At 45.2% G+C, this 14217-nt stretch overlaps 1 protein-coding gene across 3 annotated transcripts in view; it reads left to right on the forward strand.

The window, feature by feature from the left end:
- Positions 1-115: 115 nt before the first annotated feature.
- The window catches only part of DHX30 (DExH-box helicase 30), a 37855-nt gene continuing 23753 nt past the window's right edge, over positions 116-14217 (forward strand). The window contains exons 1-4 of one of the 3 annotated variants that reach the window (XM_008071336.2): positions 116-179; positions 1022-1113; positions 5340-5394; positions 11595-11690. In XM_008071336.2, coding sequence (XP_008069527.1) covers positions 5367-5394; positions 11595-11690 — 124 coding nt within the window. In that variant the 5' untranslated portion in view covers positions 116-179; positions 1022-1113; positions 5340-5366. Of the gene's footprint in view, positions 180-822; positions 1114-5339; positions 5395-11594; positions 11691-12800; positions 12830-14217 lie in introns of those variants that run through there. The other 2 variants (XM_008071338.1, XM_008071337.1) reach the window with 2 other exon arrangements.

Raw genomic sequence — 14217 nt, forward strand, 5'->3', positions numbered from 1 at the left:
AGGCTGCGGTGGCCGGGAGCGGCCACTGCACTCCAGTCTGGGCGACAGAGTGAGATTCCAACTCAAAAAAAAAAAAAGAAAAATAGTGTAGTATAAGCATGGAAAGCTTTGAAGTCAGAATACTTAAATGCAGATTCCCAATCTGTCCTGAAGCAACTCTGGGCTCTTGTGCAAGTTGGGTAACTTTTTGTGCTTCACTTTTCTTCTCTGGGAAAGATAGTTCGTTCCTACCTCTCTGGGTAGTTGCATTTATTTATTTATTTATTTGAGTTGGAGTCTCACTCTGTCACCCAGACTGGAGTGCAGTGGCTGCTCCTGGCCACCACAGCCTCGACCCTCTGGGCTCCGGCGATCCTTCCGCCTCAGCCTTCCAAGTAGCTGGAACTACAGGCGTACACTACCATGCCCGGCTAATTTTTTGATTTATTGTAGAGATGAGGTCTCGCCAAGTTGCCCAGGCGGGTCTCGAACCTGCGGGCTCAGGCAATTCACTCACCTCGGCCTGCCAAGGCATGGGATTACAGGCTGAGCCACCGAGCCTGGCCTAGTTGCATTTGTCATTAAATGGGATATTGTCTATGAAAGTACTCCGTAAACTGTAAAAATGACATTCCATACTGAGTTACTGTTACTTTTCCAATCTGGAAGAGCATCATGGTTTCTTTATCTACCATAGATAGATTTATGTTACAGTCATTATGGGTTTAGAACTCAAAACTTAAGTAGGTTTTGCTCTGGGCTTGGAGAAAATGCTTTTCAGGCCTTGCAAACCTTTCTTTAACTTGACATCTCTTTCTTGGTATCTTACAGGTGCTGGTGTAAGACAGCTCACAATTTGATGGGTCTAGGATGGGTCATGGCAGGTCCTGAAGTGAGGCCATTGTGTCCAGTGTGTGTGTTTTATGCCACTAACAAAACTTGTCCTTGTTAGATAGAGTTAGTAAATGAATTTCAATGATTGGAGCAACTTTTTTTCCCTGTGGGACCCTCTACGTTAGTGACCCAGCATTGTACTTCCCAGGAGGAGGCCCAGCCTCGTGATGAGGAATAGCAAGGAGAGAATTCAGCTTCAGTTCAGCCTACAAAATCTGAAATTGTCACTGCTTTTGTAAGGTAAGTTGGTATAGCCATGCACCCAGAGTGGTGGGGATATCCTGCTCAGCCACACTAGAAAAAAGAGGCATGTGTTAACTCCATTTGTGACTATCTTAGAAGAGGGATATCATATTTAATTAGTCATGGTGGAATCTCTGTATCCTGGAACCATCCCATAGTGACTCTACCTGGAATTAAGTTGTGTTTCATTATGCAAGAAGTCTGACATAATAGAATTTTACTTATCTCTAAATTATTTAAGAGAGACATTGAACACAATGGTTTTTAACATTACTGCATTACAAGAAAGACAGCTTTCTTTTGTTCTAGAGCTCTGTAAAATATCCCTAAAGATTCTGTGTTGAATTTCATACTATTTTTTTTAAGATTAGTACAGGAAAATAATGGTGTATGACCCTAAATTGGCCTGGAGAAGATCAGGGATTTTTTTTTTTTTTGAGTTGAACTTTCACTCTGTTGCCCAGGCTGGAGTGTAGTAGCATGCTCGTGGCCACCCCAGTGTCGACTTGCTGGGCTCCAGCGATTCTTCTGCCTTAGCCTTCCAAGTAGCTCCATACCCGGCTGATTTTTTGATTTTATTGTAGAGATGAGGTCTCACCAAGTTGCCCAGGCTAGTCTCAAACCTGCAGGCTCAGGCAGTCCACTCACCTTGGCCTCCCAAAGTGCTGGGATTACAGGCTGAGCCACTGAACCTGGCCTGGGATTTTTTAAAAAGGCAAATTAACTTATAGTTTTTTAGCAATGAATAATTATTGCTACCTTTTTTTTTTTTTTTTTTGAGTTGGAGTCTTACTCTGTTGCCCAGGCTGGAGTGCAGTGGCATGCCGTTCATAGCCACCACAGCCTCGACCTGCTGCATTCAGGTGATCCTTCCGCCTCAGCCTTCCAAGTAGCATGCGCTACCATGCCCAGCTAATTTTTCGATTTATTGTAGAGATGAGGTCTTTCCAAGTTTTCTGGGCTGATCTCGAACCAGTGAGATCAGGCAGTCCTCTCACCTAGGCCTCCCAGAGTGCTGGGATTATAGGTGTGAGCCACTGCACCAAGCCAATTATTGCTATCTTAAATCATAATGACACTTAGTCACTATGGGATGATTACAGAAGAGAGAGATTCTACCAAGATGTTTTAGATTGTATAATGTTTAGGTTTTCTTTGAAATTAGAATCCCAAATTATACCCCTTTAATTTTAATTTGGATATATGGAGTCTGTAGACTATAACTTAAAGTAAATTGTATAATTGTTGATATTGCATTGAAGTTTTCTCTCTGAGCTACCATATCCTATCGACTGAAATTTCCGGCATCCCTGGGGGAGAGGAGGCCATCAGGGCAGACCTGCTATGGACCTGAAAGATTCAGCCCCAGGTCAGCCCTCCACTCCCCACCTCCCACGATTTGAGAATGAGAGGGAACAGTAGTCAGGAGCAGGAATGTAGGCCCCAGTAGAATCCAAGTAATGTTGGACATTATTTTGATTGCTAAAACACTGTGTAGATGTTTTTATTTTATTTATTTATTTGCTTATTTATTTTATTTTATTTATTTATTTATTTATTTTTTGAGTTGGAGTCTCACTCTGCTGCCCAGACTGGAGTGCAGTGGCACACCGCAGCCTCAGCCTACTGGGCTCCAGCGATCCTTCTGCCTCAGCCTTCCAAGTGGCTGGAACTACAGGCGCGCGCTACCATGTCCGGCTAATTTTTTTTTTGATTTATTGTAGAGGTGAGGTCTTGCCAAGTTGCCCAGGCGGGTCTCGAACCCGCGGGCTCAGGCAATCCACTCACCTCAGCCTCCCAAGGCGCGGGATTACAGGCTGAGCCACCAAACCCGGCTATTTATTTATTTTTGAGTCAAAATCTCACTCTGTTGCCCAGGCTGGAGTGCAGTGGCACACTTAAGGCCACCACAGCCTTGACCTGCTGGGTTCAGGTGATGCTTCCACTTCAACCTTCCAAGTAGCTGGAACTACAGGCATGCACCACCATGCCTGGCTAATTTTTTGATTGATTGATTGATGGATTTTTTTTGAGTTGGAGTCTCACTCTGTCGCCCAGGCTGGAGTGCTGTGGCACGCTCATGGCTACCCCAGCGCTGACCTGCTGGGCTCTGGCAATCCTTCTACTTCAGCCTTCCAAGTAACCAGAACTATAGGCGTGTGCTACTATGCCCAGCTAATTTTTGATTTATTATAGGGACGAGGTCCCGCCAAGTTGCCTGGGCTGGTCTTAAACCTGCAGGCTCAGGCAATCCATTCACCTCGGCCTCCCAAAGTGCTGGGATTACAGGCTGAGCCACTGAGCCCGGCCTTGATTTATTATAGAGACAAGGTCTTGTTATGTTGCACAGGCTGGTCTTAAACCCATGAGCTCAGGCAACCTTCTTGCCTCCGCCTCCCAAAGTGCTTGGATTACAGGTGTGAGCCACCATGTCCGGTGTCTATTTTTTTTTTAATTTTTAAAATTTTTAAATTTTTATTTATTTATTTATTTATTTATTTATTTATTTATTGAGTTGGAGTCTCACTCTGTCGCCCAGACTGGAGTGCAGTGGCTGCTCCCAGCCACCGTAGCCTCGACCTGCCAGGCTCCGGTGATCCTTCTGCCTCAGCCTTCCAAGTAGCCGGAATTACAGGCGCGCGCTACCACGCCCGGCTGATTTTTTGATTTATTGTAGAGATGAGGTCTCGCTGCCCAGGCGGGTCTCGAACCCGCAGGCTCAGGCAATCCACTCACCTCAGCCTCCCAAAGGCGTGGGATTACAGGCTGAGCCACCGAGCCCGGCTGAGACCTCGTTTCTATAATAAATTAAAAAATTAGTCAGGCATGGTGGCACACACATGTAGTTCCAGCCTGGAGTGCAGTGGCATGCTCATGGCTTACTGGAACCTCAGCTTCCTGGGCTCAAGTGGTTCTTTTGCTTCAGCCTCCCAAGTTGCTGAAACTACAGGTGTTTTCCCCATGCTCAGTTTTTTTTTTTTTTTTTTTGTAGAGATGAGGTTTTCCTATGTTGCCTAGGCTGGTCTTGAATTCCTAAGCTCAAGCAAGTCTCCATCTATGCCTCCCAAAGTGCTAGGATTTAAGGCATGAGCCACTGCTCCCAACCTCAGTTACTCTTTGATACTGTTAAATTTCATTCCTAGGGGTTTGACAAGGTTTTGTGAAAGCTTAATAAGCCAGTTTGTCCATAAGGCAGTCATTGGTCCCATTTCCTGATGCCATTTGAGAAAAGGGGGTTTGTGTAGAATTTAGTTTCTTCCTGGAAGCCCCAAGGAAATCTACAAGTATTATGATGAAGTAGAATTATGTGTCTCTCATGGTGAAATGCATCCCAGAACCGAGTACCACATATTCTCACTCGTAAGTGGATCCTGAACATTTATCATAATACTACAGAAAGGAATTGGCAGTAGTGGGACATTGCCAGGGGAGGGAAGGAGGGGGTAAGAACATAACATCAGTAAGGGTACCTGATCCCAAACAAGGCAAAGTGAGGATCAATGGGAAGCCCAAATTTCACCTGTACCCTGTAGGATGACCACTTATGTACCTAATCCCGAATTGTATCCCACATCTTTAAAATAAAAACTAAAAGTAAAATATAATAAAATATGCTTAAAATTAAAAAAAGAAGAAAAAAAGAAAAAGAATTGCATTTCCTTCTGTTTTTGTTTTTGTTTTTTTGAGTTGGAGTCTCACTCTGTCGCCCAGACTGGGGTGCAGTGGCACGCTCAAGGCCACACCATCGTCGACCTGCTGGGCTCTGGTGATCCTTCCACCTCAGCCTTTCAAGTAGCCGAAACTACAGGCACACGCTACAACGTTCTGCTAATTTTTTTATTTATTGTAGAGATGAGGTCTTGCCAAGTTGCCTAGGCTGGTCTCGAACCCGCGGGCTCAGGCAATCCATTTGCCTCGGCCTCCCAAAGTGCTGGGATTATAGGCTGAGCCACCGAGCCTGTCCTCATCTCCTTCTGTTTAACTGGACTCAGAATTTTAGGACAGAGAAAAGAAGAAAGCTCTCAATTAGAAGCAAAGACATGTAATTACTTTAGAATGGAGCTGGCCTTTCCATCCTTAAGACTGGGGAGCAGTAGTTGGGGCTCATTTGTGAAGAGCTTCATTTTTCATCTTTTGGATAGTGCTGTCTGTGTTACTAAAGTCTTCTTTGTGGGTTACTGGACCAGGAATATTAACTGTTACCTCTGGACCTTCCTTCTCAGGATTCCAGCTTTCCCTTCTGGCCAGAAATGTTCAGCCTGGATTCATTCAGAAAAGGTAAGACTGTAACTTTGCTTCTGACTTCATGCCTGTCCTCCCTGTGATGGGCAGCTGTGAAGGCTGTGAAAATCCCTCAGCAGTGTGTAGTTCTTTGGGTGTTTTTCTAAAATCCTTTCCTAGCTTTTCTTTTGCATGGTGCCCATAACCAGTGCCACCTCCTGCCCTGGCCTTTATGTACATAGGCCACCCCCCTCCCTAGTGCTCTCTTCCATGTACTCACTGCTTACTGAAATTCTATTTTTCTAGGCTAGTGTTTTATACCATCTCTTCCATAAATCTTTCCTAATTCTGTCAACCAAGTGCAATCTTTCTCCAGCTTTCCTCAGTACCATTTACATACTTTATTGTGCCTAGTCTATTCTGAATTAATCATTGTATCACTAGATGGGAAGCTCTCTGCACCCAGGGCCTGTTGTACTCTTTTATCATGCATAGTACCTAGCACAGCATTTTGTACATGGTAAGCCTTAGTAAGCACTGGTGGAAGTGGTTTGAGTCATTGTTATATTAGTGGTTTTAGAAACTCTGGCGGGGCTTGAAATTAGTGCTCTCTAGCAGATGGGGTACAGGGTTTTCATAATGGCAGGATCGAGCCATGGCAGGCTGTAGAACAGAATTCAAGGTCTGCTTATGGGAAGTGATATACATGGTGAGGACTTCAGGGGCCAGATTCTGAGAGCTTTGTATGTCTTAGAAACATGACTTTTTTCCTTCAAGGGACTGAAGAGTAAAAAGTCTGTAGCCTGTATTGAAGCTGACCCTGAGACTCCTATCTGAGCATGTTTTATAAATTAAAGAGAAACATAACTGAACTTCCATAACTGCTGATTAAATAAATCTTCCCAATTGTGTCTCTTCTCCAAGTTATGTTCCTGAAGACTTGGGAAACCCTGACCAAGTGGTGCCCTGTATGACCCATTGAATGGGACCAGAAGGAGGGCTGGATGTACCAGATTTCAGAGGAGCTTCTTCCTGCCTCCTTGCTTGTCCCAGCCACTCCATATGTTTTCATATTGCTTGGAAAAATTAGTTTCTATCATTTCTATCATCCTGACTTTTTTTGGCTAAGAAGGGAAAAAGTGAACTTGAGATTAGTGTGGCGGCACATTTTTTGAGCTGAAAATTAAGTTTCAGTTGCTTTGTGTTTATTTACTACCCAGTGGACTTTGTTGTCTACCCCCTTGTAAAATATGGGTGAATATAGGTTCTTTCGTGGTAGAGTGTCTCTGAATTAACAGTACTGGTTTTGTGAAGAGATGGAAAGCCCAATAAAATCGTACTTCTCCTTTTTCCTACATTCTTTTTTTTTTTGTTTTTGCATTGGAGTCTCACTCTGTCGCCCAGACTGGAATGCAGTGGCACGTTCCTGGCCACTGCAGCCTCGACCTGCTGGGCTCTGGCAATCCTTCCACCTCAGCCTTCCAAGTAGCTGGAACTATAGGCGCTCGCTACCATGCCCGGCTAATTTTTTGATTTATTGTAGAGATGAGGTCTTGCCAAGTTGCCCAGGCGGGTCTCGAATCTGCGGGCTCAGGCAATCCACTCACCTCAGCCTCCCAAAGCACGGGATTACAGGCAGAGCCACCGAACCCAGCTTTTCCTACATTCTTTAACTTTCTGACAGGATAGGGAGATGGTCCAGATGAGACAATATTGAGGGAAAATTTCTTTACAGTTTTGTGAAAGGCAGCATAGCTTCATTGAGCAAAGGCTCTGGGTCCAGATGCTGGTTTCATTTCACAGTTCTCTCCCTCACTGGCCAGGGAGGCTTGGACTGGTGTCTCTGTGCCCCGTTTCCTTATGATTTAAGTGGACCAAATCATAGTGCCTGTCTCATAGGGTTGTTCCAAGGATCAGATGAGTTAATATATGTAAAGATCTTCAAATGGGGCCTGACCCCTTGTAAATTAAAAATCCATGTTATCATTAAGTAGCTTCAGAACATAATACAGTCAGATTTTGGACCTTGCTTTCTGCACAGGTAAGTATTGCATACTTAACAACAACTATTTTATGCTTGAAGATCTCAGGGAAAGCAATTAATTAGAAAAAGTCACCACCTTGAATATTTTCTTCAGGCATAACTATTTTTCCATGGTTTCCTGATTATGAGGCTGAGGGCCTTCTCCTGTCTTCTGAATGCTGGTAGCACTGTGGTTTGCATCATGATGTTGGCAACTGGTTGTGTGTGGCCTTGTGATACTTCTATTGTTGTATAGGACTAATTTTTAAAAATGCTCTTACAGAGTTTTCTTATATGTTTCTTTGTTCCTCATGATGAGATTATAAACTCAGTAGGGTATAATGAGCTTTTCGAGGAAATGTAACATGGTGTGAAGCTTGAGGCTCCCAGGTAATACTGGTGGGTTTGAATTCAGTTCTCACCAACACTAGCAAACTGTTCACTTACTTGATCCTGTTTCTTAGCCCCATCTTCAGTGGTATAGTGAAGATATTAGATGTAGGAAAAACACCTGGCTGTGGTCTGTACCCACTCCTTAGTCTTGGACATGGTATGCCCTTGGTGAATGTGAATAAGTTGATCTATTTGGGGTACAGCCCTGTAACCAATGTTTTGCTGGGAAGCTGCAGCCTGGTCTTAGCATGGAGTATGCTATGAGGCTGCATGATTGAGCACCTGCTGTGTAGGAGACATTAGGGTGAAGATATATATTTCAGAGATACTTCTTCATACTCAGGAGCTTATAGTCTCAATGGGATGGGCCATGGGCCACATGATAGTTCTGATGGTAGTAGATTTGTGGATGGTGTGCACTGGGTGTTATAGCTGGCTACCATGTTTCCTATTATGTAATTTCAGCAGAACTGCCAGCATCGCCCATCTAGAACACTCATGTGCCAGATAAGTTACCTGCTACTGCCCTGCCAGCATCTGATCAGGGCAGGTGTCTGATCTCTTAGCTGTAATGCCATGAGAATTAGACCACAGAGAGAAAGCTGTATCTTTTATAGTCAGAAAAAAACTTTGAAAAATACTGGATCAAGAGCAAGATTGTGCATTTTTCCTCTGGCTACATGGTAAGAACTTTCAGTGATGTAACAACTTTCCCTCGATTGCTGAAAATGCTTTATGAGATAATAATCACTGAATCAGCAGGCTCAGTGGCTCAGCAGCTCAGCTTGTAATCCCAGCACTTTGGGAGGCCGAGGCAAGTAGATTGCCTGAGCCCGTGGGTTTGAGACCAGCCTGGGAAACTTGGTGAGACCTCGTCTCTACAATAAATAAAAAATTAGCTGGGCATGGTAGCATGTGCTTATAGTTCCAGCTACTTGGAAGGCTGAGGCTGAAGGATTGCTAGAGCCAGCAGATCAACGCTGGGGTGGCTGTGAGCTTGCCACTGCACTCCAGCCTGGGCGACAGAGTGAGACTCCAACTCAAAAAACAAACAAACAAAATAATAATCACGAAATCATTTATTCTTTTTTTTTTTAAATTCAGCATCCCTGGTTATGAATGAGGACCCTCAAACTGGAATGGAGAGGTTTAGCTGGTCATTTCCAACCTTGGTTTTAGGGCAGTTCGTTTCAAAATAAACTTAGATTCTAGGCACTTAGTTCTAGAAGATCCTACAAGCACTTCTGTTATAACACTATATTTGTTTTCCATAAAATATTACCAGAAGGCTTATAGAAAAAATAGTTGGGACAGTGCAACCTTATGTTGGTGCCTGGGAAGATGCTTTGGACCACCTAGCATAGCATAAGCAGCTCAGCATAGTGTTAAAAATATACAAAGAGCATTCTTTTTTTTTTTTTTTTTGGTCGAAGTCTCACTCTGTCACCCAGACTGTAGTGGAGTGGCATGCTCATGACCACCGCAGCCTTAACCTGCTGAGTTCAGTTGATCCTTCTGTCTCAGCCTTCCAAGTAGCTGGAACTACAGGCACATGCCACCATGCCTGGCTAGTTTTTTGATTTATTGTAGAGATGAGGTCTCACCAAGTTGCCCAGGCTGGCCTCGAACCCCTGGACTCAGGCAATTTTCTTGCCTTGGCCTCCCAAAATGCTGGGATTACAGGCTTGAGCCACTGTGCCCAACCTCAAAGAACATTCTGATGAGAACAGAGCTGGCAGTCGCTGAGGCAGCACAGGTGGAGGTGGAGCTCGGAACTAACTGTGCTGTGGGGAAGGAGTGTGTGCAGCTGGGAGGGTTTAAGAGCAATACTTGCCTTTTCCCCCCCAACATTTTATTATGAAACAAAAAATATTGCAATGTTGAAGAAATTGTATAGTGAACATTATATACCTATCATGTCAGTTCTTTACAGACACTTAATTTTAATTTAAAAAATATATATATATATAAATGAGGCTGGGTGTGATGGCTCACACCTGTAATCCCAGCACTTTGGGAGGCTAAGGTGGGAGGATTATTTGAGCCCAGGAGTTTGAGACCAGCCTAGGCAATATAGTGAGACCTCATCTCTACAAAAATAAAAATAAAAAAATTAGCCAGGTGTGGTGATGTGCGCCTGTAGTCCCAGCCACTTGGGAGACTGAGGCAGAAGGATCACCTGAGCCCATGAGGTCAAGACTGCAGTGAACTGTGATCCATGCCACTGCACTCCAGCCTGGGTTGCAGACTGAGACCCTGACTGAAAAGAAAAAAAAAATTATATATATTTATACACGCACACATCTGAAAGGGCTTTTTTCTTTATCTGCTAAAGATTATAATTCAGTTCCTACTTTTTCAGCTCCTTTGCCTTTAGAATTTTTTGAAATGAGTTTTTTTGTTTGTGTGTCTTGTAGGGACACGGTCTTGCTGTGTTGCCCAGGCAGTCTTGAAACCCTGGCCTCAGGTAGTCCTACTACCTTGCCACCCAGAGTACTGGGATTACAGGCATGAGCCACCATGCTCAGCTAAAACAAGAGTTCTTATGTTTTACTGATATCATTTCTCTATCAATTGCATATGAGCCAATTTACATAATAGATATGGGCATCATTGTAGGAGAATGTGGTTTCTCAAGCGTCGAGTGTGGCTGTCTCTTCCTTCCCCTCTCCTACCCCATTTATTATACTGAAAACAGTGGAGCCAAGAGAGCAAAGAGCTCATGCACCTTTCTCCCCAGACTAGTGAGTCTCTGATATTTTCATCTTAGGGTGGTTTAAAAGACCTTAAGCCTTCCTTACCCATACATTTCCACCTTCCCGTGGAAGACTCAGTGAGTGTCTTAATGTTAGTTAATGAACTTTAAGTTTTTTTTTTTGAGTCTCACTCTGTCGCCCAGACTGGAGTGCAGTGGCCGCTCCCGGCCACTGCAGCCTCGACCTGCTGGGCTCTGGTGATCCTTCCGCCTCAGCCTTCCAAGTAGCTGGAACTATAGGCGTATGCTACCACGCCCGGCTAATTTTTGATTTGTTGTAGAGATGAGGTCTCGCCAAGTTGCCCGGTCAGGTCTCGAACCCGTGGGCTCAGGCAGTCCACTCACCTCAGCCGCCCAAAGCATGGGATTACAGGCTGAGCCACCGAGCCTGGCTATGAACTTTAAGTTTTGAGAAATTCTTTTAAAAATGCTCTTTATAGGTCACTGATAGTAGTAGCATTTAGTCTTCAGTGAATGGAAGTACTTAGAAGAGCAATTTGTTCACTTTTAGAAAGAAGGGGAAGGCTGATAAGTGTGGGACTAGCTAGTTTTAGCTCTTGAGCTGGACCCCAACAGTCAGTCCCTCTCTTGGTAGCTCTTAGAGGGAAATAATAATTTGAGATGTGGTAGCTGAGGTAGCCATCTGGGGGCCCACAGCCAATGCTTTGATAGCTACCATAAGTGGAAGACGGATGATCCTTTGGGTCTACTTGGTACTGAGACGTTCAGATTTTGACTGTTGTTCTGTCTCATCCTCACAACTTAAGACTATAAAAAAAATATAAGATGGCTGTTAAACTTGTAGAGGGTAGCCAAGGGGACCAGGAAGAGCTTGGGAGCTTTTCTGAGAGCCAAGAAAGGATCTCTGTAAGGTTGTCATGCATCAACATCTATATAAGACGTTTGCCTTCTTCCTGTGTGGCAATGGTTAGCACGGTTCCTCAGAACCCATGACTGGCTCCCAATGCCATCCAGCAACCCAGCTGCCCAGAGCTCCTCATGGATGCTCTGGGGTGAGTCAGTTCAGGAGTCTATAACTGTGAGGGGTGAGAACATGTTGCCCTGATGCCCTTTCTCTTTCCCCAGATCGGGCCCAGCACAGGCAGCGTCAGTGCAAACTTCCCCCACCCCGCCTTCCACCCATGTGTGTCAACCCTGCCCCTGGAGGGACCATCTCTCGAGGTAAGGGAGGAGACTTGCCTCCAGCAACAGCTTGGTCCAGGGTCTGTGGGGAGGCGGGTGGCAGAGGGAGCCCTGGTGTCAGGGCCATGGGCCTACGGAAAGCGAGTGAGGAGGGGTGGGGTTAGCAGAGCTGTTGAAACCCTAAGGGAATGATTACCTGGAAAGGTCTGGGTTTGGTCATGGTCCTTGTCCTCATGGCTTGGACCATATAGTCTTCTTGGGCCTCCCTGTGTGGCCTGGAATAAAGGCTAGGCTCAGTCTATGTCTTCAGCACCAGCATGGAGAATCTGCAGGGCTTAGGTCTTCTAGGTTCCTAGGAAATCCCTGGCTCAGGTGGCTCAGAGAGCAGGGTGCTTGTAGCAGAGATGGAACAGAAAGCCCTGACTCAGCCCAGTGCTCTCCATCCTGAAGGCTTTGGGGTTATGTAGCAAATAACTTCTCTGTCTCCCCCCTCAGCACCTCAAAGCACTTTACTGACATTAAAATGTGCTCTTAGTCCATTTGGCAAGTTGGGCTGTCCTTTTGGGGAGAATGGTGGAGCACCTAGATAAGTGACAGCTTACCTCAGATCCCGCTGGTACTGAGGGATGGGGCCAGGGAAGGAAGGACCCTGGGAAGCATCTGAGCATCCCTTCTCCTCCTTAGTCTTAGATCATTTCCAGGTCTGCTGAGGCCAGAGCCTCTAGCAGCCTTTTTGTCCTGACAGCTGCTCTTCTCTACCCCATAGGCTGCCTGTTCACATCCTTCTGCCTAGTGGAAAGAGCACTGTTTAGATCATAGAGTCTTTGCCTCATCTGGAGACAACATGTCTGCTGTAGGTTCTGTCTGTAAAGTGCTTTGAAGGTCAAGAGCTCACGAAGGGTGTGGGGAGTACAGAGCACCTGAGTTTCTGCGGCACATGCCGCTGCTGTGTCCCAGGCAGATTCCATATGTCCTGTCCTCCTGTTGCCTGGGCTCTGACTACTGATAGTAGGATAGAAATAAGTACTTTCCATGCCCTCTGACCATTTGAGTTAGGTTTTAAAGAAATGCCACCCCTCTACCATTACCAAAACAAGAGTTGATTGCCCTTTTTTTTTTCTTTCTTAAAATGCCCTGTAACTCGAAAAGGCTGAACGTTAACATTTCCAACATGGCAGGTGAGTGGCTCTGAGAGTGTCAGATGTGCTTTGGCTAAGCTTGAAGATGTTAGTCGGGGTTAACCAGGCAGCCAGCCAGGCAGTGCCTCCTTGAGCACATGCAGAGGAGAATGCTGGTTATTGGATGGGTAGCTGGCCTGTGGGTGGCCCTGCAGGCGCTGTGCTCTCTTCCTGGAGGGGCACAGCTCCCACCGAGCCTGATGTCTCTCCTCACATCTGCGCCTCCAGAAGGCATCCAAGGGTGTGTGCATCTTTGCCTTTTCTTTCTCTCTCTCTCAGCTGGAAGCAACAGACCTCTTAGCCTGCATATGACTATTAGGCTTTTCCCCTGAGCTTTCTAATTCTGTAGAGGCTTCACCGGTGCTTCTGTCCTTAAGCAGGTGTTGGGCAGAAACAGTTTCTCTGGTGTTCCCATAAGGAAAACAGTGCTCAGAAAATGGTGGCCGCTTGTATTGATTGATCACAGTACTCCGAGTCAGATTTGGAACTGAAAAAAATTATAACCTCCTTTCCTACCTCCTTACTCGCCACTCTACTGCCAACCTCTTATCAAGACTTCCTTCCAAGGTATAGGGTAAATAAATCAAGAAACTCACCTCTGAGTGTTCCCTGTTAACCTTCCCATCCCACCCAGATTTGAGATATATAGAGCACTAGAAAGCAACATGGATAATACTTCCTTCTGGCAGGATTCTGGGGGCCACAAAACTGGTCTTTTTGGGCCATTCCCTAATACAAATGTGTCCCCTCTTGATGTCTTCCTCTTCTCAAGGGACCCGTGGCTTTACGTTTGTGGAAGGGAAAGCTGTGAGCACGGTGATAGGATGGTCAGGGTGCCCACCCAGCCCCTGTAGCTCCCCTCAGTCTTATCATTGCCAACCGGGTGGATCATTTCTTGCCATTTGGACTATGATCTGTAAAATATCTAACTCTGGTTGAGTAAGTTGCCAAAATGTTGGCTGAAACCCCCAGTTTCTTCAGGTGTTGATGGTTCCTTCCACTTTCCCGTCAGAATTCTCTGGCCTGCCCCATAGCCTGAAGTATCTTGGGCTCTCTTGTGTTGCCTTTTTCTGGGACCTTCAAAATTTAGGTTTCTAAAACATCCTCCTATGTAGTCATCAGATCTTTTACACCATAATTTTATGCTGCTAGATGTAGCTGTTTAGCACATTTTGTACCAGATGTTATTGCATGGTACAGAAGTGGAGAGATCTCTGAGCCAGTAAACTCTTTTTTTAGTATTTGCCTCCTTTTTTTCAGGCGAAGAGTCAACTTTCTCTCTCTAAGAACGTGGAGGAGAAGGCTTAATGCTGTCAGAAAGGAAGAGGGGCATGCCTGAGGCCCTCTAACTTTCTTTTTTTTTTTTTTTTGAGTTGGAGTTTCACTCT

The sequence above is a fragment of the Carlito syrichta genome, unplaced genomic scaffold (assembly GCF_000164805.1).
Source record: "Carlito syrichta isolate Samal-C Ts95f unplaced genomic scaffold, Tarsius_syrichta-2.0.1 Scaffold314290, whole genome shotgun sequence".
Classification (NCBI taxonomy): Eukaryota; Metazoa; Chordata; class Mammalia; order Primates; family Tarsiidae; genus Carlito; species Carlito syrichta.